At 37.6% G+C, this 23,583-nt stretch overlaps 1 protein-coding gene across 1 annotated transcript; it reads right to left on the bottom strand.

Moving 5' to 3' along the window:
• Positions 1-10,310: 10,310 nt before the first annotated feature.
• LOC110163464 (tRNA selenocysteine 1-associated protein 1-like) lies at positions 10,311-19,565 on the bottom strand. The gene is made up of 9 exons (XM_055157503.1): positions 19,399-19,565; positions 17,236-17,333; positions 16,867-16,966; positions 16,399-16,448; positions 15,682-15,813; positions 15,188-15,304; positions 13,742-13,943; positions 13,055-13,109; positions 10,311-11,873 (listed from the first exon to the last, which is right to left on the bottom strand). The coding sequence occupies exons 1-9, from the start codon at positions 19,420-19,422 to the stop codon at positions 11,713-11,715; spliced, it is 939 nt and encodes a 312-aa protein (XP_055013478.1). The 5' UTR covers positions 19,423-19,565; the 3' UTR covers positions 10,311-11,712.
• Between the last annotated feature and the right edge of the window lie 4,018 nt (positions 19,566-23,583).

Here is a 23,583-nt window from a genome sequence, read left to right as displayed (position 1 = left end):
AGTCCCTCCAGTGTGTCCTGGGTCTTCCCCGGGGCCTCCTCTAGGCGGGACATGCCCGGAACACCTCCTGAGGGAGGCGCCCAGGAGGCATCCAGAACAGATGCCCGAGCCTCAACTGGCTCCTCTCCATGTGGAGGAGCAGCGGCTCTACTCCAAACTCCTCCCGCCTCCTGTCTTTGGGTCATGAACCAAAAATAAGAACATGATGTTATGGTGTTCTGCTTTTGCAGGACAGTGTAGTGTAAGGCACAAATCTGTCCGGTGTCTGTATATAAGGCCCTGTTTACATGCACATGGGTATTTTTAAAAACTGAGACATTTCCCTTCATTTATTCTCATCTTTGACACGCAAACAACGAATTCTCCTCTGAAAACAAATCTTTGTAAAACTCTGGTTAGAGTGGAGATTCTGGAAAACTCCAGTTTGGCGTTTGCCTGTAAAGTGAGATAAATGGAGTTTTAGGAGCTGACGCTGAAAGTGTGAACAGTGTTTCCCTTTTGCTCTGATGATGATGATGATGATGATGAAGCATCAGAGCAGCAGTCACATTTCTTCTGCTGAAACACTTTTCATGTGTTTGCATTTGCACACAGCTGATGTTTCAGATCCATGACCAGAGACCAAAGAGGCTCAGAGCTGACTGATTTGACCCCTTCTTTAACAGGTCTGTGGAGAGGCGAGCCTGCTCACTAAATGCACGTTTTTCAAAGTATTTTTGAATAAAACTTACAGCTGTAATGAAATAAAAGCTACAGGTTTGAATCTAATCCAGGCGCCCTCCAGAGACTTGGTGTAGTTATGACGGCGCTCGATGGAGAATTTATGCAGCTCGATGTAAACGAAAACTTTTTTGAAAACTATGCAGTGTGCACAATGTTATTTTGGAAAATGGAGGGAGAGAAATATTTGTTTCTCAACAAACCCGGCTCTGTGTAAACGTAGACTAAGAGTTTGTTCCCGCTCTGCTTCAGACTGTTCACTGCATGATAAACGGGCGACGGTGCTGCCTTTGTCCTCCAAAAGACGACCTGTCTGTCTCTTTCCTCCTCACCCACTTGGTCAGATACATTAGTTTTGTCTTATTATAATGCCTGTGAAGTGAGAGAGATAATGACATTTAAATGGCTAACTTATAAAGATGTAAGATTTTCATTATAAACTCCATAAACGTGATCTAACTATCCCCAGATATGAAATGAACATGTTCAGATCAACAACTGTAATACTGATTTATTCTTAATCACACTAACACTGGACACTATGGACAAGTTTTCTGTTATAATTTGGTGTTTTGGTTCAAGGCGATTCTCCAGTCAGAAAACAGAATGAGCCTCACATGACTCTTTTTATTTGTGTTGCCAGTTTCAAAGCTGAAATCCTGCTGGTTTAAACCTAAAATGCCTCTCTCTGATCTGAACGGTCTTTACCTAAACCCTCCTGCAGCCAAAATCCCGAATCAGAGCTCACACAGTCTCTGCAGCTCAGGGAGGGAATTCTGCAGGTTCTGAGACTTCACATGAGGCCTGAACATAAACTGAGACTAAGACAAACCTGGATGTGTCCTCTGTAGATTTATCTGTGATTTTTCTGACAAGCATTGAAACTGGGATTGATTTTTTGTTTAAATTCTCGGATTCTGTTCACTTTTTAAACACGTAGAGAAGAACTGACAAATTAGTACAAGAATCACATTTCAGAACGTGTTTGTGCAGATCTAAACTTCAGGGTTAGCAGTTTTTTATGCAGAATAAGAGTTTGTTGTTTGTGGAGGAAAAGACGGTGCATCAGAAACTTGCAGCCTTTGTGATTTGCTCATCAAAACTGTAATTTCCATCCGAGTATGATTTTTGCCTGTAGCTTCTCTGTGCAGGTTAAGACTTTGGCAACACAAGTTTAGGTGTGATTGACAGGAGCTCAGTTTGTCCAGCGTTTGTTCTCTGATCTGAAGAATCTGAAGGTTGACAGTTCAAAACCGACTCTCGACATCGACAGAAACTAATCCACTGACCCACAGGTTGGTGGTGCAGTTCCAGCTCCCGCAGATGAACACTGATGTGATCAAGACCAGAGCTGGGTTTCATTGAGAAGTTTCTGATACGATATATATCTCCATACAGTGCACTTTCGATTTGATACGATATATTTGAAATCGGTTTGAAGTGGTAAAATAAAAAATAAAGACTACTGATACTAAAAATCTTTGTTAAACCACTTCATGTGCAAAATTCACATGAAACACACCTATTTTAATCATCAAAACAGTGAAAATGTCAAATGTGTCGCATAAACAAGTTTCCTTTCTCTGAACAAGCAACAAAACTGTAGCTGTAACAAAATCATTTCGTAAAATACACCAAAAAACAGTCAAGATATCGATACTGTATCATCACATTAAACTATACAGTATATCGATATTTTGATATTTTTGCACACCTCTAGTCGAGACTGTTGGGCAAGACACTTAAACTCCCTGACATTCATAAGCCAGTCTGCATAAATGTTTGTGTATGAATGTGTGAGGGGTTCTTGTTGTTGTAAAGCGCTTTGAGTGACTTGAAGGTGGGAAACGCTATATAAAAATGTGACCTTATACCGCTTTAGTACCATTTTAAACAGGAAGTGCACAGGTTACGTACAGTTTCTTTAAAGGTGAGTTGTGTGGAAAGAAACGCGATGGAGAACAGAAGAGAAGAAAGGCTGTGACAGGTTTGAATCTCACCACAAATCTATCCATGAATGTTTTGTTAATGGGCAAACGGCTTCTCCCAAACTATGACAATTCAATACTATTCTTCAAAACTTCAACATGCAGGGTGTAACTTTTCTTTTCGTTTTCGTTTCGTCACCTACTTTTTATGTGGATATGTCATTGCTCTGGGTGGAATGTAGCACAGTATGACGTTAAACAGATCAACATTTATTCAGTTACTAGGGCTGTGCAAAAATATTGAAATATTGATATACTGTATTGTTTAATGTGATGTTACGGTATCGATATTGTGCCCATTACATTTCAGCATTAAAACTGGCAACGCAAATGAGAGACTCGTGTGAGGCACTTTCTTCTTTCTGACTGGAGAATCGTCTTGAAACAAAACACCAAATTATAGCATAGAAATGTTGTCCATCATGTTCGATGTTTTTGCAATTCAGAATAAATCAATATAATAATTGTTATCAGTAAAAGTTGTATTTGAACTTGTTTACCTCATATCTGGGGACACAGTTAGGTCAGGTTTATGAAATTTGCAATCAAAATCTGACACACAGATCCTTTAACCAAAATTGTTTTATCAATATATCATATTGTTTAATGTGATGATACAGTATCGATATCGTGGGCTGCTGTATCAATATATTGCCAAGAGTATTTTTTGGGTATATTTTACAAAATTATTTAGTTACAGCTACAGTTTATGCTACAGAAACTTGTTTATGTGACACATTTGACATTTTCAAAATTTTGTTCTGATGACTAAAATGTTTGTGTTTCATATTCACTTTGCACAAGAAGTGGTTTAACAAAGACTTTTAGTATCACAGCCATGATTTACACTTTATTTTTTATTGAACCATATCGAATCGATTTTAAATATATCGTACTGAGTCAAAAGTGCACTGTATCGAGATATGTATAGTATCGGCAATTTCTTAGGCTACATTTTTACAATGAGGGTCTGAACAGAAGACGCAAAAGTGGTGTCACATCTTCACTTTTTATTCTGCGTTTAGACAAGTGTTTTCTGGAGGAAATCTGCTGCATATGGTGACGCAATAGTGTGTGGAATTCGATTGTGTATGTTTGTACTTAAAGCATCAAGAGTATCTTTGGACATATGAAACTTACTCCTTCCACAAAGTCGTCCCACCATCAACTGGTTCTCCAGGTCTCTTCCATATCCGTCTGACTCGCCTGCGACGAACGTTTCCATCCAGAATGTGACAGAGGTGATTGCAGATCCTTCTCTGTTCACTAATAGTGTCTCTGCACATTCTGAACATTTGTTAGGAGCCTCCTGTAAGTTTATTAGAGCAACTTGAAGGTTTGACGCATGGAAATGATCCCACATGTTTGTTTCTGTGTCCTGTATGTATGTGACGTAAACATGTACACGACCTGAGCAGATCTGACCAGAGTTTTGTGTCTTGGGCAGTGTAGACGGAAACTCTACAACGGAGCATATTCAACTTTTCCACTCTGGACGGTGGTTTCAGATTTTTGCGTTTTTAAGCCCCAAAAACACGATCTAAACGAAAGGCACTTGCAATAAAATATTGTGTTGTTTTTACCTGCAAGTGTGTGTTTTTACTTTATTTTTTTATTTTAGATTCTTTCATTTTGTGATTTCAGAAATGTATATATATATATATATATATAATTTATTATTTATAATTTTTTACTATAAATAGTGGATTTATGAATACTGTTTAAGTCCCTACTTTAAATCATTATGACCGAACATTTTTAAATTACACAGATCAATTTTCTCTCAGGTGTTTAAGAACTTTCCATCTCTTTTTATACTTTTTTTTTCTCTTTGTCTGTTTCAATTGTATAACCTTCCCAGCTTAAGTATTGATAAATATATTTTTTTAAATAGTTAATATTAATTGAAAATAGATTTTTTGCTTTGAAAATAAAACATTTTCCCAGGGTTATAATTAAATTGACAAGATCACTTCTATTTTTAAAGTCTCCTCGTAAGGTAGAGGCAAAATCCAACTTAAAAACCAAACCAAGCTATAAACACATCTTCTCTGTCTCACTCCAAAAAGAAGATACAATACAGCAGTACCAAAATAGATGTTCAATTGACTCCACTTCCAAACAGCAAACACAGAATTCATCAGTGTCTATCATATTCCACATGTTTAACATTTTCCTTGTAGGTAGAAAAATATATATCGAGCATTTTTTGAATTTGCTCTTGAAAAAATCTATTCACATCAGATGAATGCTACCTTGTGCATTGTGAAGTGAATTGAAATGTTTAGAAAAATCCAAGTTTGTTTTTATAGCTCAAAAATACTTGTAACTTTGCCTGTTTTATTCTCCATGATAATAAAAAGGTTTAAAGCCATACTGTGAAACATTCCAGACAAAGCAATAACATCTCGACAAAGAAAAGCATCTCACGGACCCTCCATCACAAAAAGTCACACAGTGCACCTTTAAGTATTTTAGAATAGTATTAAATCGCCGTAATATGGGACTGTTTCCTCGCTATCAAAACATTCCCGGTTGGATTTAGATTTGTGGTCGGACTCAAAGCCTCTCACAGCCCTCTTATGTTCTCCATCTTGTTCCTTTGTTGACTTGTCTCTCCTCCAGACCCTCTCGAGCTCTCTGTTGTTGTGACATTTGGCTGAATAAAAGAGAATTGATAAAACTTGGCGAGAGTTTTAATTAATGCCTCGTGAGCAGACGCCCGGACTTCGCTGTGCCAATATTTACCAGGAGACTCTGTGCTCTGGGAAAGACTGAAGATGAAACTATTATCCAAACAAGCTCTTCTTCCTCTCTAAGCCACAAGATAAATCAGCACGAGTCTCTCATTTATATACAGGCAAAGTGGGCGAAGTGTCATGCCCAAAGACACAACAACAGTACGCAGAATAGTATAGTTGAAGCTGGGATCTAACTGCACACCTTTTAGTTGTGAGGCGACTGATCTACCGCCTAAACCACTTGAATTCAAAATACTAATCTGGTTTAAAGTATAGAGTATTTTTGTAGATGACAGAATAGAGTATATTTCGTTTAGTGTATTTTTGTATAGTATACAGTAGGTTTAAAGTAATTTTGTATAGTACAGAATAGAGTACATTTGTTTTAAAGTATTTTTGTATAGTACAGAGTAGAGTATATTTGTTTTAAAGTATTTTGTTTAGTATAGAGTAGAGTATATTTGTTTTAAAGTATTTTGTATAGTATAGAGTAGAGTATATTTGGTTTAAAGTATTTTTGTATAGTATAGAGTATATTTGTTTTAAAGTATTTTGTATAGTATAGAGTAGAGTATATTTGTTTTAAAATATTTTGTATAGTATAGAGTAGAGTATATTTGTTTTAAAGTATTTTTTATAGTACAGAGTAGAGTATATTTGTTTTAAAGTATTTTGTATAGTACAGAGTAGAGTATATTTGTTTTAAAGTATTTTGTATAGTATTCAGTAGAGTATATTTGTTTTAAAGTATTTTTTATAGTACACAGTAGAGTATATTTGTTTTAAAGTATTTTTTATAGTACAGAGTAGAGTATATTTGTTTTAAAGTATTTTGTATAGTATTGAGTAGAGTATATTTGTTTTAAAGTATTTTGTATAGTATAGAGTAGAGTATATTTTTTAAAGTATTTTGTATAGTACAGAGTAGAGTATATTTGTTTTAAAGTATTTTGTATAGTATAGAGTAGAGTATATTTGTATTAAAGTATTTTTTATAGTACAGAGTAGAGTATATTTGTTTTAAAGTATTTTTATATAGTATATAGCAGGGACACTCAATTACAAACTCATAAAGTCCACTTATCAAATTTACAGTATTTCCAGGGTCTGAAAAAGTCACGGTGTGTTTCCAGACTTAGAACTTCTAACAAAAAATGTTGTAAATCCACATGCAACATTTGAACTACGCACAAAGTACTAAATACACGACTACATAGATAAATACTAAATATGAGAAAGGCTCTAGTCTTGTGTGTGAGTATCTCTGCTCCTGTTCCTCCTGCGACACTGACACTTGGCTCTACTGCGCATGTCTCCTGCAGAAAGAGCAGCAGCTGCAAAAATTTAAAACAATAATCGAGCAGCAGAAAGAAAGTTTAAAGTGACCAAGAACCTTATGAGGGAGTGACGAAAGGCGAGAATGGAGAACACAGCTTCAAGGGAATCGGGAGGATGCACCATGAAACTTTCCTGAAGTGGATGGACAAAGTCTGGACTTCAGTGACACCGAAACTATCCTGTCGGGATTCAGAAAGACCGGAATAATACTAACTGGAACTGATCCTGAGTCTGACGACAGCGACACAGAAGAGGAAGCGGCGCTCTGTTTACCTCCGGAGGTCGTGGAGTTGTTCAGAAGTGACACCGAGGATGAAGAATTGAATGGATTTAGTGATTTGGAGTGAGATGGAGAGTTTTGTTAAACTTGTTCTGTTCTGTTGTTTATGTTATAGTTTATCTGAAGAACTGTTCATATGTGACGTTAACAGTCTGTTGTTCTCTGTCCTGTTGTTTTTACTAGAACTTGACTTTCAACAGGAAATGTTGGTTCCTGGTCTCTGATTTTATAAAATATATTTCCCCCCAAAAGTGCGACTTATATATGTTTTTTTGTTCTTCATTACGCATTTTTTTTTATATGGAAACACATCCAAAAAGCACATGCCCATGACATATCGCGTGGATCCGGAACGCTATGAAAAAAGGCTGGAGAGAGAGATTTTTGTCTCAGTCCGGATGTCATTGTGTTTGGTTCTGGATCCAGATCAGAATTCACCAATTGAGTACCTCTGACAAAAATCATGATCCTTTGGTGTTGTCAGTGCAGACTACATGAAGAAATAGCTGTTATTAAGCACTTTTAAATCTTAATTCTTCATATTATAACAGCACAAAAGACTTTTCAAGGTTTTTAAAAGGAAGAAGGAGCATATTCACGATTGCATTAGCCTCTTCGATAAATATTGAACTGTAAGATGCAATATCGTGAAAATATCATATCGAGGGACTTCGATATCATTACATCCTTATTAAATATATGACTAGAACATATTAAGCCTCTACATTACACACATTGTTTTTGTTGCCAGGTCATATATCTGCTCATATTCCCATAACCTAAGAGGATTCTGTCATTTTTAATCCACAGGTCAAACCCTCCCCCCTCCTCTGAGCCACACTGTGTATAATATTTACTGTCTAAGTATTAAAAGGCCCAGTGGCAGAAATCTCTATACGCTAAATACAAAACAAACAAATAAAACACGCACATAGTCACGCACATAGACAGTCCCAGCAGATTGATCCAAAACCAGTGATTTGTCACAGTTTTATACAAGAAATGTCCCAAGTGTCCCTATTTTTGACTAATCTGATCCCTGCCAACAGTAAAAAGAGGCATACATTTACATTTGTTTAGGTAAAATACAGAAAAGCTGCTTAAAAATGACAAACACGAAGAAAATGTGACTATACCGACTCATATTAGTGCCGAGTGTAGAACAATTTTGCTTAATTACGCACTCGTTTCACTTAGGTTTCCCACTCTTTTTCACTGACAAAATTTCAAAACTTTTCCATGACTTTTTCATGACCTAAAGTGAATTTTCCATGACTTTACAGCACCTCCATGTGTAGAATTGATCAGACTTTTAAGGATAAATATGAAATGTTAACCCTTTCCACTCACCTTATGGTTTGGGATTATAGTTTTTTAACATTCAGAATCCGGTCAGTGCATTTATTGTCGTCTCTTTTAAACAAAAGGCACAGACGTTCAGAAATAATCAGAATAGCCTAATGAGAACTTAACAGAATGCTGGAGTTTACTCTTTATAATACCTGTAGGGAAATGCACCCTCTGCGTTTGACCCGTCCTTCAGTGTCTCTGAGACGTCTCATCAGTGGCAGTGGGATCCGCCTCCAGATCTTATGCTGGTCTTGGTCACGACAGTTGGTCACAGCTGGAGGATCTGAGCTATGGTGCATGAATTGGGTAAATGTGGGAAATTCTCAGAAGAAGGGAGAACATGAAAACTCTGCACAGAAAGACCCAGAGTGAACCGGGGATCAAACCCAGAACCTTCTTGCTGTGAAGTCTGAGCCAAAATTTGTCCAGCTGTTTATTTAAAGCACAATTTTTAGTTCTACAGGGACTGTTTGTACCAGAAAATCAAGGTTTAGGCTCCATCCAGTGGTGGTTTGTGGTACTGCAGTTAGCTTCAGAATTTAGAATTTAACTGTAGAAATATCTACAGTCATAATCCTTCTCATTATTAGTTTGAGATCGTCTCCACAAACTTGTCATTTTTATCTTATGGTTTAAAGTCCTATAACTGATAATGAATGAAAAAATGGCACCACTTTCTGAAGCTATAGGGAAACAAACAAAACTATACTGACAGAAAAGACGTCAAAGTTTGTACCAGTTTTTGTTTCATGTGAATAGGCCCAGTAATTACAGAGAAATTAACCATAAACTAGATCAATAAACCTGCATCTGACAGTTAAACAGAAAAGTCCACCTGAGAATTTAACTATAAGAATGTTACGATATCATATAAATCCAACCTATAGTATCGGTTTTCCAAGACATTAAAGAGTTGGTCTTTTATTATTTGATAATCAGGTAATCAGGAAGTGCATTTTTAGCATGTTAGTTGTTGAATTGTCGTGGCTCCGCTCTGGCCTCTGAAAGTTGTGAAAAATGCTTATAAACTCATTGTGATGAAAAGTTAGGATGCATAAGGTAAGTGAGGAATAACTTTGGATAACTCTGGTCTAGTCTCAGGTCTAGTGTCTCAAGTTTGGTCTCAGGGTCTGGTCTCAAGGTCTGGTCTCTCAAGTCTGGTTTCTCAAGTCTGGTTTCTCAAGTCTGGTTTCTCAAGTCTGGTCTCTCAGTCTGGTTTCTCAAGTCCGATCTCTCGGTCTGGTCTCAGGTCTAAACTCTCAGTCTAGTCTAAGGTCTGGTCTTTCAATGTAGTCTTAAGTCTGATTTCTCAAGTCTAGTCTCAGGTTTGTCTCTCGGTCTGGTCTCTTGAGTCTGGGCTCTCGAGTCTGATCTCTCAGGTCTAGTCTCAGGTCTAGTTTCTCAGTGTGGTTTCTCAGTCTGGTCTCTCGGTATAATCTCTCAGTCTACAGTCTGGTCTCAAGTCTGGTCTCAAGTCTGGTCTCAAGTCTGGTCTCTCAGTCTAGTTGCTCAGGTCTCGTCTCTCAGTCAATACAATGCTTATCCAAAATTATTTTTTCTGTAAGAAGACAATATATATAAAATATAAATCCAACCTATAGTATCGGTTTTCCAAGACATTAAAGAGTTGGTCTTTTATTATTTGATAATCAGGTAATCAGGAAGTGCACTATTAGCATGCTAGTTGTTAAATTATTGTGACTTCGCTCTGGCCTCTGAAAGTTGTAAGAAGCACTTCCAAACTTATTGTGGTGGTGACATTAGGATGTTCTGAATGCAGAAGGTAAGTCAGGTAGACCACTGCAAATGGTTTAAAACAAATCAGTTCTGTTTTTTTTTTTTTTTTTCATAATTTTTAAGACCATAAAAATCAGAATCTCTTTACACTCAAGGTGCTGTAATTTTCAGTAGCATTGACTGATCCTTTAATATCAAAGTATTTTTACATTTGAGCACATTGGGAATGCAAAATTGTACATGTACAGAAAATAGTTCAGGTCAGAGAAGTCGTTTTGACACTCGAAGAGAAACTTGAAATCTACAACTCGAAGCGTCTCCTTTGATTAAAAATAAGTTCTTTGCCAGAGGCGCCCGTCAAAAAATCTACACTATTTACCAACAAAAATATTAAACAATAGCTTAAAGTGGATATGACAGTTTTTCAAGTTTTTCTTAATCGGTTAAATAGCAGTTTGTGACGAGGAGTGGCAAAATAAACATAGAAAAAAATCCAGGTTCCGTCCAAAATGCAGGAACGATTTATAAACAGTTTAAATGTCTATTTGAAAGGAACTATATTAAAGAAAAGTGTATTATATCCTGTCATGTGCACTTTAAGCAGGTCGTTTATAAAAAGCAGTTTATTTACATGTGGATACAAAACTAGAACCCCCTCCCTTTGGCTCTGGTCTCTCAAGTCTGGTCTCTCAAGTCTGGTCTCTCAAGTCTGGTCTCTCAAGTCTGGTCTCTCAAGTCTGGTGTCTCTCAAGTCTGGTGTCTCTCAAGTCTGGTGTCTCTCAAGTCTGGTCTCTCAAGTCTCTCAAGTCTGGTGTCTCTCAAGTCTGGTGTCTCTCAAGTCTGGTGTCTCTCAAGTCTGGGTCTCTCAAGTCTGGGTCTCTCAAGTCTGGTGTCTCTCAAGTCTGGTGTCTCTCAAGTCTGGTGTCTCTCAAGTCTGGTGTCTCTCAAGTCTGGTGTCTCTCAAGTCTGGTGTCTGAAAAGTCTGGTCTGAAAAGTCTGGTCTGAAAAGTCTGGTCTGAAAAGTCGTCTGAAAAGTCCGGTCTGAAAAGTCCGGTCTGAAAAGTCTGGTCTGAAAAGTCTGGTCTGGTCTCAAATCTGGCCTCCCCTACAATCCACAGAGCGAATCTCAACTCAAGTCCAGTCTCTCAAGTCCGGTCTCTCAAGTCCGGTCTCTCAAGTCCGGTCTCTCAAGTCCGGTCTCTCAAGGCCGGTCTCTCAAGGCCGGTCTCTCAAGGCCGGTCTCTCAAGGCCGGTCTCTCAAGGCCGGTCTCTCAAGGCCGGTCTCTCAAGGCCGGTCTCTCAAGGCCGGTCTCAGTCTAGCCCTCCCTACAGTCCACTGAGTTGGTCTCTCAAGGCCGGTCTCTCAAGGTCTCAAGGCTGGTCAGGTCGTTCAGTCTGGAATCCCCTCTGGCGCCCCCTTCAGTCCATAGAGGTGGTCTCAAGTCTGGTCTCAGTCTGGTCTCTCAGTCCAGTCCCTTAGTCCAGTCCCTTAGTCCAGTCCCTCAGTCCGGTCTCCCTCTGGCGCCCCCTTCAGTCCACAGAGCAGTCCTGCGTGTGCTCAGGCTGTGATGGGCTCGGGCACCAGCGACAGCAGATAGTCCTGTTCCTGCTGGAATTCTTCTGGGACCCAGTGCGTTTGGACCAGAGCGTCGTACAGCTCCTCACTCTGCTCCATACACGTGCGGTTCTCCTCATCGATGTCCAGAGCCGGGTTTGGATCTGAAACAGGAACAAACACAAACAAACTGACAGGGCTGAAGAGTGGGTGGGTTCAATTATGAAAGATAATTTGTTTTTTAATTCTGCTGTTCTGGATGCAAAAGAGTGGACTTGGTTTTAGTCGTAGGATCTTATATATTTGATATTGATATTTTTCAGACTATAAGTCGCACTTTTTTCACGGTTCGGGTTCGGTTTCCTGTGGCTTATACTCTGGTGCGACTTATATATATTAAATGTTGACAGTGAAGTGTGGAGAGGTTCTAGTCTAGTATGTGAGGATCTGCTGCTCCTGTTCCTCCTGCACCACTGACACTTGGCTCTACTGCGCATGTCTCCTGCAGAAAGAGCCTCTGTCCTGTCTGTATCATGTCAGTTGATCACAGCATTATTTCTGTACCACTGAAAATTTACAATGGTAACAAACTGCAAGCTGAAAGTAATGAAATATTCAGCTGAAAACGATAATCGAGCAGCAGAAAAAAAGTTTGGAGTGAGAGAGAAACTTGTGACACCGGGAGGATGCACCATGAAACTTTCCTGAAGGATGGACAAAGCCTGGACTTCAGTGACACCGAAACCATCCTGTCGGGATTCAGAAAGACCTGAATAATTCTAACTGGAACTGATGCTGAGTCTGACGACAGCGACACAGAAGCTGTCGTTTACCTCCGAAGGTCGAAGCCAAGTTTCTCAGAAGTGACACCGAGGACGAAGAATTTAATGGATTTGTGATTTGGAGTGAGATGAAGAGTTTGTTAAACTTGTTCTGTTCTGTTGTTTATGCTACCGTACCTCTTATTGGATTATCATCTTGGTGAACCAAAACACAGACTAGGGATGTGCAATTCATCAAAATATTACAAATAAATTCATAAGTGAGAGATAGAGGGTAGATGTGACCCCCATTTTCATTTTTATTTTCATGTCTTAAATAGCGCCCTCTGGTGGCTCAGTGTTCTCTGCAGTTCTAGACTTTTTTTTTTAAATAACTATTTATGTTCACGTCCTCTTTTGTGATAATAATGATGTAGTGCCGTTTCATACTTCCTTTGGCCTTTGTTTAAATCTCCTGCTTGGATGTGAAGTGTTTGAGAGACATTATAGCCACTGTTATTCCTGTTTAAATGCAAAAATAAAAAAAATAAAATTAAAAATACAAATTAAAGCTGCACACTCACCTTCAGTCCCGTCATCCTCTGGGACAGCGGCCTCCTCCTCGGCCGTCTCTCCCTCCTGAAACACACAAGAGTCAGCCTCTGGACTTTTACTACTACTTCAAATTTAATGCCCCAACTTAGTTTTTTAATGCAAATATCAACACGCAACAATATTTATATTTCAGAGTTCGACTAAAGCCTTTGTTAGTCTCTGAGTCTGGGTTATTTAAACTCTCTTTATGAAACAGAAAACACAGACTTTAGCTGATTTCAGGGTTATACATCTTTTCAGAAACAGGCCCAGCTGTAACATTTTATGCATTTTTCGACATGGATTGAAATTTTCGGCTGTTAAAATAATTAAGGTGTCAAAACAGCAGAAAGGATTTAAAAGAAGGCATTGATTTTTGTTATTTGGATTTGTGATCATGACACTTTCCCAGTAGAATCACATCCAATATTTTCAAATTTATTTAAGTAATGTTTACAGTCTGATCAAGTTTTATGTTCAGTTTTAATAATTTTTTTTAAACCATCGTGAACAAAAAACATATTCCAGAACCACCCGCATTTTAAGAGAGAATATTCTGGAGTCTATTGCAGTGGATTTATTATGTGATAATTGATGGATATAAACTATGTCACAGAAGCCTGCCCCCTCCCCTCAGCACCTGCCCCTTCACCTGCACCTGCCCCTCCCCTCTTTACCTGCATGGCCATGTACTGCGAGTAGTCGTATCCGGGGTAGTATCCGAAGGCGTTCTGGTCGTAGTTCCAGGAGGAGGCGGGGTATCCGTAGCCGTAGGTGCTGTACTGGCCGTAGGGGTCGTAGCCCTGGCTGTAGGTGGAGGTGCTCCAGGTTTTGGTGTCGCTCTGGGTGGTGGAGGTGGTCTGGGGTTTGTTCTTTAAACTGAAAATACCAAAAGTAAAGTCACTGAATCACAGGCCGATGACACACAAGAGACGATAATACTGAACTGAAATGATGCCACTGATAGATTAACCCTAAACTCATGAAAAACTATTCTTAAAGTGATGTGTTAAAAATAGCAGAATGAAACAGTTAAAGGCACTGTACCTGATTTTTATCATCTTAAAATGTGGAAAAACAAGTTAATTTTAAAGGGTTTGCAGTGGTCCAAATTTATTCCTCATTTACCATATGCATTCAAACCATCCTAATGATTGAGTTTATAAATGTGTTTATAAGCTCTTTTCACAACTTTTCAGAAGCTGTCACTGTAATGCTGACAACAATAACAATAAAACACTATAATTAGTAGGGGTGTAACGGGACACAAAAATGACGTTTCGGTACGTATCTCGGTTTTGAGGTCTCCGTTCGGTTAATTTTTGGTGCATATGGGAACAAAATACAAAACCATTTGTGTTTTTATTTTTACTATCAATTTGTTTTAACATTATACAAACGGGAAAATAAAATAAATGCAAAGTGCAGCTTGGTAATATTAATAAGTTGAATAAAATATGTATGAAAAAAATATAAAAAACTAATGTATGAAATATTATAAAAAATAAATTCTAATAATAAATTCCTTGAAAACAGTAAACAAAACTTTTCATAAAGTAAAGAGCAGCACTAACAGTTCCAGCATGAAGTTTTACTCAATCTTCAGATTTTTAGTCAGAAAAAACAACTTGTCCACATTGTCTGAAGTAAGTGCAGATCTGCTGCAGTCACAAAGTCTCCAGCGGCTGAAAATAATAGAGGTCGCAGGTGGAGATTTCGTGCCAGCAAAAAGCATAAGTGAGGACTGCTGTGTGACAACTGTAGTTTTGTGAGAATTCTCGTGGTTCGGAGGGACGTAGTCAAGGTGGCCGCCCTAACTATAAGTTAGGGGAATACTGCGGGAAACACTGTTGCCCCAATCACAGACGTGTTTCCTCATGAATATTAAAGAGCCAAGCCTCCGTGTAGCTGCACATGTAGAGGCCAAATGTAAACACACACAAATTGCGCAAACTCATTCGTGCACAGACCTGCAGCGAACCGAACGTCCCGTACTTAAATGGTTCGGCATGTACCGTTACACTCCTAATAATTATCAATACAACTTTTGTTCAAATAAATGAAATCAGGTACAGGCCCTTTGACGTAGTACTGCTGTAGTACTGCTGTAGTAATGCTCTTACTTGTTTGCAGCGAGGCTCAGTCTGAGAGGTTTACCCCCCAGACCCACGGCCCCCTGACACTCGTCCAGCGCCCGCTTCTGCAGCCGCTCGTCTGGGAACTGCACGAACCCACAGCCCCTGGAAAGTTCACGAGAGAGGAACTTAGTCAAGATGTTTTCAGATTTGAAATACATGACAGGTTTTAAAACTTTTTTTCTAATGACCAGTTTACGCACAGAAAAAATTTTCAGACACTTAAAGTTAAATAAAAGTAATATATATATATATATATATATTTGTCAAAAACTACTGTATTCTTGCTATAGGCAACAGTTATTTAATTAACTTTACATCATGTTTGGGGCACATGTCCAGCCACAAAAAGTATGAACCTATCCAAAATGACTAAATCCAGAAACCCCTGTGTTTTGGTGAAGCGGGCAGCCTAACTTGTCACATGCAGTTGATATTACAGGAGTGAGCCACAGCTGTGAACAGAAAAGAGCAGGACTGACTTGGAGTTTCCCAGATGGTCCAGCACCACCTTCCCTCCTCTGCACTGGGGGTAACGATTATAGAAGAACTCGTACAACATCCCATCGTCCACCTCTGGGGTCAGATCTCCCACAAACAGAGAGAACATGGGCCTAGACACACAGACACAAGTACATTAGATATTTCTTAAAATTTATTTATTTAGTATTTTTGCAATCAGAAATGTGCCTGTCAGTGGATTGGTTGTGGTTCAAGTATTGCATTAAACATAAAGGTTAACAAGAAAACATCTATATATTTTTTTTAATTTTAAATGTAATTCATCTTGATATTATCTCGTAGGCCAGGAGTCTCCAACCTTTCCCCAGTGAGCTACTTTTACAAAATGAAAATGGCAGAAAGCGACTCCTTTTAGTTTTTGCACAAAATTAAGCCCAGATAAAGGCAACAACAACTGCAGCTTTAGATAGGGTTTATTTAGATCCCTATAAACCATAAATCATTGCACAAAATTTTACATTTATATTACACATTTACTATGATAAGAGACAGTTGAATCACATTTAAATTATTCAGCATAATATCCTTAACTTCTAAAGCCCTTGGGGAAGTACTTGGAATGGTCTCCTACCAGCTGTATTTTCATTAGTGGGGCACTAAATTTTAAGATGATGTACATTTTTACCCTGTGGGTTAAAAAATATGATTGTAGCAAATTCTTAAATCTTAAATCTCACCCGGTGTCTTGCTTTCCGAAAGTGGCTCTGTTCAACTTAAACCTTGTTGGCTGGAAAAAGAAAATAAAGGCGTAGTTTTATTTGTCTTTAGTAAAACTGACAAAAATATGTGTATTACATTAGGGCTGCAACAATAAATCGACTATAAAAAACAATCATAGTCGTATTTTGATCAACGTAAATGGCCTTTATTGACTGTATGAACTCAAACCAAACGACAAAAGATGTTTTTATAACAAAGACAGAGTTCAGATGGATGTGATTGACAGGTGGATTAGACAATCAGAGACACACGTCTGTATCCAAAAAAATATGGCTTTTTACGAGGACAAAAAGAAAGGAAAAAATAATACAGTGTGTTATACAAATAACACAGGGGACTAAAAAACATCTATAAATAAAATGACAGTTTGTTGCAGCCCTAAATAAAAAAAGACAAAATAATAAACACGGTGTAAATAAACTGACCGGGTTGGCTCCGGGGAGGGGTTTTCCATTGATCTTGCGCAGACACCTCTCGGCTGTGCCCTCGTCCGTCATCTCCACAAAACAGTACCCCAGAGCTCCCCTGGCACACAACAGGGGTCAAGGGTCAAGGTTAGGACATAAACAGAAACTACAGGCCCAGTTCTGTGAGTCAGGTCACAGTTTACACTTGATAATCCTCCAATGTTTATTAAAAGAGTTATAATGTAGTTTGTCTAAGTCTAAGTGACACACAATGTTTAACTATCACATAGTTCTTTTTGTGGGGATTTTTTAAACACTTGGTTGCTTGTTGCTCTCTGAAAATCTGTCAACCCTGAGAGTGACTCGAGTCCGGCGGTTAGGACTCACCCGGTCATCTTGTGGCGGATGATGCGTACGTTGACCACAGTCTCGCCCATCGTCGCAAACGCCCTGATGATGAACTTCTCGTCCATGTAGGGCTCCAGCTGGAGAACAGAGGAACGTCAGCATCATGACATTTACACAAAAAAAAACTTTCACAATAAAAGATCTAAATGTGATTCTACTCCACCTTTCCAAATTTGATAGCATTTTACTTTTCTCCTCTAAAGAAAACAGTCTCTCAGATCTACAGACCTGGAGAACAGATTTATAAAATTGTGAAACAAGTGAGTAATTAAGGAAAATTGTTCTGCTTTCGGCACTAATGAGAGTCAGTAGAGTCACATTTTCTTTGTGTTTTTGTCATTTTTAAGCAGCTTTTCTGTATTTTACCTGAACAAATGACAATTTATGCCTCTCTTTACTAGGGTTGAATATCATTAAGAAGTTGCCGATACGATACATACATCGATACAGTACACTTTCGATTCGATATATTTCAAAATGATTTCATACGGTTCAATAAAAAATAAAGGCTAAATCATGGCTGTGATACTAAAAGTCTTTCTTAAACTACTTTTTGTGCAAAGTTCATATGAAAAACAAAAATGTTAATCATCAAAACAGTGAAAATGTCAAATGTGTCGCATAAGCGAGTTTCCTTCCTCTAAACAAGCAACAAAACTTTAGTGCTGTAACAAAATTATTTTGTAAAATATACCAAAAAAATCCTCTTGGAGATACATCGATACAGCAGCCCACGATATAGATACCGTATCATCACATTAAACAATACGATGTATCAATATTTCCGTGTTTTTGCACACAGAGGGCTGGGTATCGTTAAGAAGTTGTCAATACGATACATATCTCCATACAGTGCACTTTCGATTTAATACGATTTGATAAACAATATCATGGCTGTGATACTAAAAGTCTTCATTAAACCATTTTTTGTACAAAGTTCATATGAAACACAAACATTTTAATCATCAAAACAGTGAAAATGTCAAATGTGTCGCATAAACGAGTTTCCTTCCTCTGAATAAGCAACAAAACTGTAGCTCTGAAACAAAATAACTGAGTAAAATATACCAAAAAAATACTCTTGCCAATATATTGATGCAGCAGCCCACGATATCGATACCGTATCATCACATTAAATGATACGATATATTAATATTTCGATATTTCTGCTCACCTCTAGACGGTAATATTAAAAATGTGAAACTAGTGTGTACTTAAGGAAAATTATTCTGCACTCAGGACAAATGTGAGTCAGTATAGTCACATTTTCTTTGTGTTTTGGTCATTTTTAAGCAGCTTTTCTGTATTTTACCTAAACAAATGACAATTTATACCTTTTACTAAGATTGGGTATCGTTAAGAAGTTGCCGATACAATACAAACCTCGATACAGTGCACTTTCAATTCGATATACTTCAAAACGATTCGATACAGTTCTATAAAAAATAAAGGCTAAATCATGGCTGTGACACTAAAAGTCTTCATTAAACCACTTTTTGTACAAAGTTCATACGAAACACAAACATTTTAATCCTCAAAACAGCGAAAATGTAAAAAAAAATGTGTCGCATAAACAAGTTTCCTTCCACTGACCAAGCAACAAAACCTTAGCGCTTTAACAAAATACTTGAGTAAAATACACCAAAAAAATACTCTTGCCAATATCGATGCAGCAGCCCACGATATCGATACCGTATCATCACATTAAATGATACGATAAATCAATATTTCGATATTTTTACACACACCTAGATGGTAATAATTAAATTTTGAGTGAACGAGTGTGTACTTAAGGAAAATTATTCTGCACTCAGGACAAATGTGAGTCAGTATAGTCACATTTTCTTTGTGTTTTGGTGATTTTTAAGCAGCTTTTTTGTATTTTACCTAAACAAATTACAGTTTATGTCTCTCTTTACTGTTGGAAGGGATTGAATTGGTCAAAAATAGGGACATTTCTTGTATAAAACTGGGACAGATCAGTGGTTTTGTATAAATCCGCCGGGACAGGGATAAACAGGGACGTGCGGTCACTCTGAGGTTGTTCCAGGTTTTGTTTATTCATCATCACTTCCCATCTGACGCTACAACTTTGCTCAAAGAGGCTAAATTAGTGCTAAAATAACTTCAAAACACACTCACGTTTCCCATCCACAGCGTGCTCATGATGCCGCTCGGTCCCACGCGGATCGATCTCCAATAAAACAAAAACACACAAAAATGTTTCACGCAAAGTTTACACGCACATGCTACACGCAGCTAGCATACAACCACCGCACAACACGCACCGGCTACGTCTGCGCGGCACACGTCACGCGTTTCTTCGTTTTGGTTAAAGCGTGTGGGGGACGCTCTACCGCCACCTGCTGGACAAAACAAACATGAGAGAATAGTTTTGTGCTAATTTAGACTTTTAGACAAACTTTATTGATCCACAAGCAGTGTTGGGGAGTAACAGATTACACGTACCGGAGTTATGTAATCAGAGTACAAATTATGAGTAACTGTATTCAGTTACTGTTTCAGTGAGTGATAATTGGATTACAGTTACTTTGTTGAAATAAATGGATTACACGGCGGTATTTTCCTGTTTTCACGTTTCGGGCCTTATCCCTTTTTTTTTTTTTTTTTTTTCTCCCCAGTAATTCCACCCATTGCCAGACACTAGACCAGGTCAAAGTCAGGTCCAAACCAGGTCCAAACCAGGTCTAAACCAGGTCCAAACCAGGTCTAAACCAGGTCTAAACCAGGTCCAAACCAGGTCCAAACTAGGTCTAAACCAGGTCCAAACCAGGTCCAAACCAGGTCTAAACCAGGTTTAAACCAAGACTAAACCAGGACTAAAACCGGGTCTAAACTGGGTCTAAACCAAGACTAAACCAGGTCTAAACCAGTTCTAAACTAGGTCTAAACCAAGACTAAACCAGGACGAAACCAGGTCTGAACCAGGTCTAAAACAGGATTTAACTGGACTAAATCATGTTGCATGGACCGTGTTTCCTCCTCTTCTATCAATAATATATTTTTTTTATTTGGTTAAATAAAGACTCTGCTTTTTTATTTTCTTTTATCAGACAAAACTTCTTAAGTGAAGATTTCCTCGTCTTTGCTTCTCAACAGCAAATCAAGTAATCCAAAGTATTCAGATTACATTACTCACTTTAAGTAATTGAATGGATTACGTTACAAACTACATTTTGGGGTGTGTAATCTGTAATCTGCAGGGGAATAAATTTTAAAAGTCACCTTCCCAACACTGACCACAAGGGAGATAATTTGGACACAGGAGCTCACATATAACAATATAATATAATAACAAAGAGTAAAATATATAAATGGTAATAATAAATTCTCAAAAAGTAGCAAAAAAAGATAGCAAGAGACCAATTTGCCACGGATCTATTAAAATAACTAGGAATTTGCGGAGGTAACAGGTATGGAATTTCATTATTTCAGTAAAAAAAAATTAGATACACTTCGTCAAATGATTCCAATATAAGTAAAAGTTGCCCAGTCAAAATATTAACCCACTTAAAGATGTATATAGTTTTTTTATTTTATTTTTTATATTTATTTATTGTTATTATTTATTTTATTTTTTATTTATTTATTTTTATATTACTTTTTTGTGCACATAAAGCAGATGTCACAGAAAAAAGTAATAATAATAATAATAAATAATAATAAATAAAACAACAAATTAAAAAATAAAATACAATACAGTAAAATAAAATTTAATTAAAAGTTATTGTTTATTTATATAGACTCCATAAGCTAAAAGCAGTGCCATCAGCAAGTCTTCCTCGGTCCATTGCAATATAAAATCTCCATTTCATCACTATAAATACTACTACAAACATTTGATATTTGTAATAAAATCACATTTCCTTAAAAATAATCCAGTCTGAGTTCAAGTTAATCATTCAAATACAAATCTAAAGTTCATTTACAGTTCATTTTGGGTCTACTGTATTTACACTTAAAGCTGTACTATGTAACTTTTCTGGTGGAAAGTCTGGCACCTGTTTGTCTCCATGGAGATGCTAACTGCCTTGTCTGGATCTTGCATTTGTTCATTGTTAAGGTTAAGATTTGTCTCCAGGAAAAGATGGTCAGTCCTTGGTCGCGTCTCATTTCTCTTTCCTCGCTTCCTTCTCCTTGACTCGTCTCCTCAATCCTCTATTTTTCAGCTGTCAATCAAATGTGTCGTATTAAGTGGAAACCCAAAGAAAACCACAGAATGAAGGATTAAACTTGAGGGAGGCTTCAGGAGCAGATGTCAGAGAAAAGAATCAAACTTTATTGGTCTCAGTGAGGAGTTTAGATCCTCTCCTCCCTCCTGCCCCGTTTACTGCAGAATCAAGGAAAGGAATCAAGGAGAAGGAAGCGAGGAAAGAGAAATGAGACGCAGCCGTAGTCATGAAACCAAACACGTGCGTGTGGTGTATGTGCATGTGTCTTATGGGGTGTTGTCTAATTATTTTTTCCCACAGTAAAAGCAGGAAATTGAGCTCTCAGAGGTCATTCCCAGATGGGTCGATGGAGTATATAAGATTCCTCTCTTCCTTCTCACTCAGAAAAAGATTTGAGAAAAAAATAATAATAATAAAACAAGATTTACACAGTGTTTTAAATTAAGCAAATTATATTTATCTCTGATTTTGCTAAATTGTCAACATAAACGACTGTCATCATTATTTACTTATTAATTTAATAGGGACAGTGCATATTAAAGAACATCTACAACACTGCAGTGTAAATATGCCAGATTACATCAAGAATGCTCATTTCCATCCGTAGTCCCTCGGCAGGGAAACATAATTTTTAAGTCATCAACCTTTAGAACAATTTGAATGTTATTGAACAAACCTCCCAATGAGAACAGTATTTTTAAGAATTTAAAATGCACTGTTCCAAATTATTATGCACAACAGTTTCAAACCATGTTGTTGTTGTGAAGAACTGAAAATGGTAATTTATTTTTCAATTTGAAGCATTAGCATATTACTGAAATCAAAAGATATTTCAGTCAAAACATCTGAACAGGTCCAGTTCCATTTGAACATAGGAGTTCTTATTTGAGCTTTATAATTCTTGCATTTTGTGAACTTGTGAGTTTGTGGAGTTTCTGCTTGAATTTCTTTGCGGGATGTCAGAACAGCCTCCCAGACGTCGCAGCCTCGTTGGGACATGGAGGCCGTCGACCAACCATCCACGGCTCCATCCATCTGGACCATTCAGGACCGCACAGCTCTCATCAGTGAACAAGACTGTTGGAAAATGAGTCTTCATGTATTTCTGGGCCCCTGGAGCCATTTCTGCTTGTGAGTTTTGTTTAAAGGCTCAATAGAAGGTTTATGCAGAACTTCAAACCTCTGGAGGCACCTACACCTTGATGTTCGCGGGACTCCAGAGGCACCAGCAGCTTCAAATACCCGTTTGCTGCTTTGTAACAGTATTTTAGCAGCGGCTCTCTTAACCCGATGTGTTTGTCTGACAGAAACCTTCCTCATTGTGCTTTTATCTGCATGAATCCGTGTGTGCTCTGAATCAGCTACAAATCTCATAACAGTACGATGATCACGCTTAAGTTTTCATGAAATATCCAAGGCAGGGTGTCAAACTCCAATTCACAGAGGCCAAAATTAAAAACTGGCACTAAGTCATGGGCAAAACTAAATTTGTTTTTTTTTTATTTCAAGAACATCTCCATGTTTATTTTCTTTCGAGATCTGTGATGTTAAACCTTTTCTTATTAAAATAAATGTTTAATAATAGATTTGCTTAAACACTGAATCCAGAACAAGTAAAATATAAAATAATAACAACATTTTAAATAAATAATGTCTCTATAGTCTGGCTGATATGATCCGCAGGCCAAATATAATTATATCATGGGCCAAATTTGGTTCCCGGGCCTGAGTTTGACATGTCTGAAGTAAGGTTTTCATACCTTGTCCAACGTATTCAACTATTTCACGCTTTTCGGCACTAGAGAGATTCTTTTTCTTTCCTGTATTGCTTGAGAATGGTGGTCTGCTTCATAATGTGGAATGACCTTATTAAATCATTTTTCCTTTAATTGGACTTACATGGCAAACTCATTGGCACTTGAATCTGAGACTGATTTCACTGACCCAAAGACACAAAACCATCCATGAGTTTCACTGGAAAACAAAACATTTTACCTTTATGACACTTAAACATAATTTGCATACAAATTTGGAACGTGGTGTAGTGGTTTACATTTCATTTCAATTATCTTAGAACTCCAAATCTCTGACAAAAATCTGTACGGCAAAAAACAAAATCTAGCAAAGTTCAGAT

Source organism: Boleophthalmus pectinirostris, unplaced genomic scaffold (genome assembly GCF_026225935.1).
Source record: "Boleophthalmus pectinirostris isolate CB_2022bp ecotype Guang Dong unplaced genomic scaffold, ASM2622593v1 HiC_scaffold_21, whole genome shotgun sequence".
Taxonomy (NCBI): Eukaryota; Metazoa; Chordata; class Actinopteri; order Gobiiformes; family Gobiidae; genus Boleophthalmus; species Boleophthalmus pectinirostris.
The sequence above is the reverse complement of the archived record's forward strand: the minus strand, read 5'-3'. Positions and strand labels throughout refer to the sequence as shown.

Excerpts from the sequence above, each read along its gene's own strand:
- LOC110163464 (XM_055157503.1), bottom strand. The coding sequence starts at position 19,422 with ATGAGCACGCTGTGGATGGGAAAC. Across the intron at positions 16,967-17,235 it reads ATCCGCCACAAGATGACCGG|GGGAGCTCTGGGGTACTGTT; the intron begins GTGAGTCCTAAC and ends GTTGTGTGCCAG. Across the intron at positions 13,944-15,187 it reads CTGAGCCTCGCTGCAAACAA|TTTAAAGAACAAACCCCAGA; the intron begins GTAAGAGCATTA and ends TGGTATTTTCAG.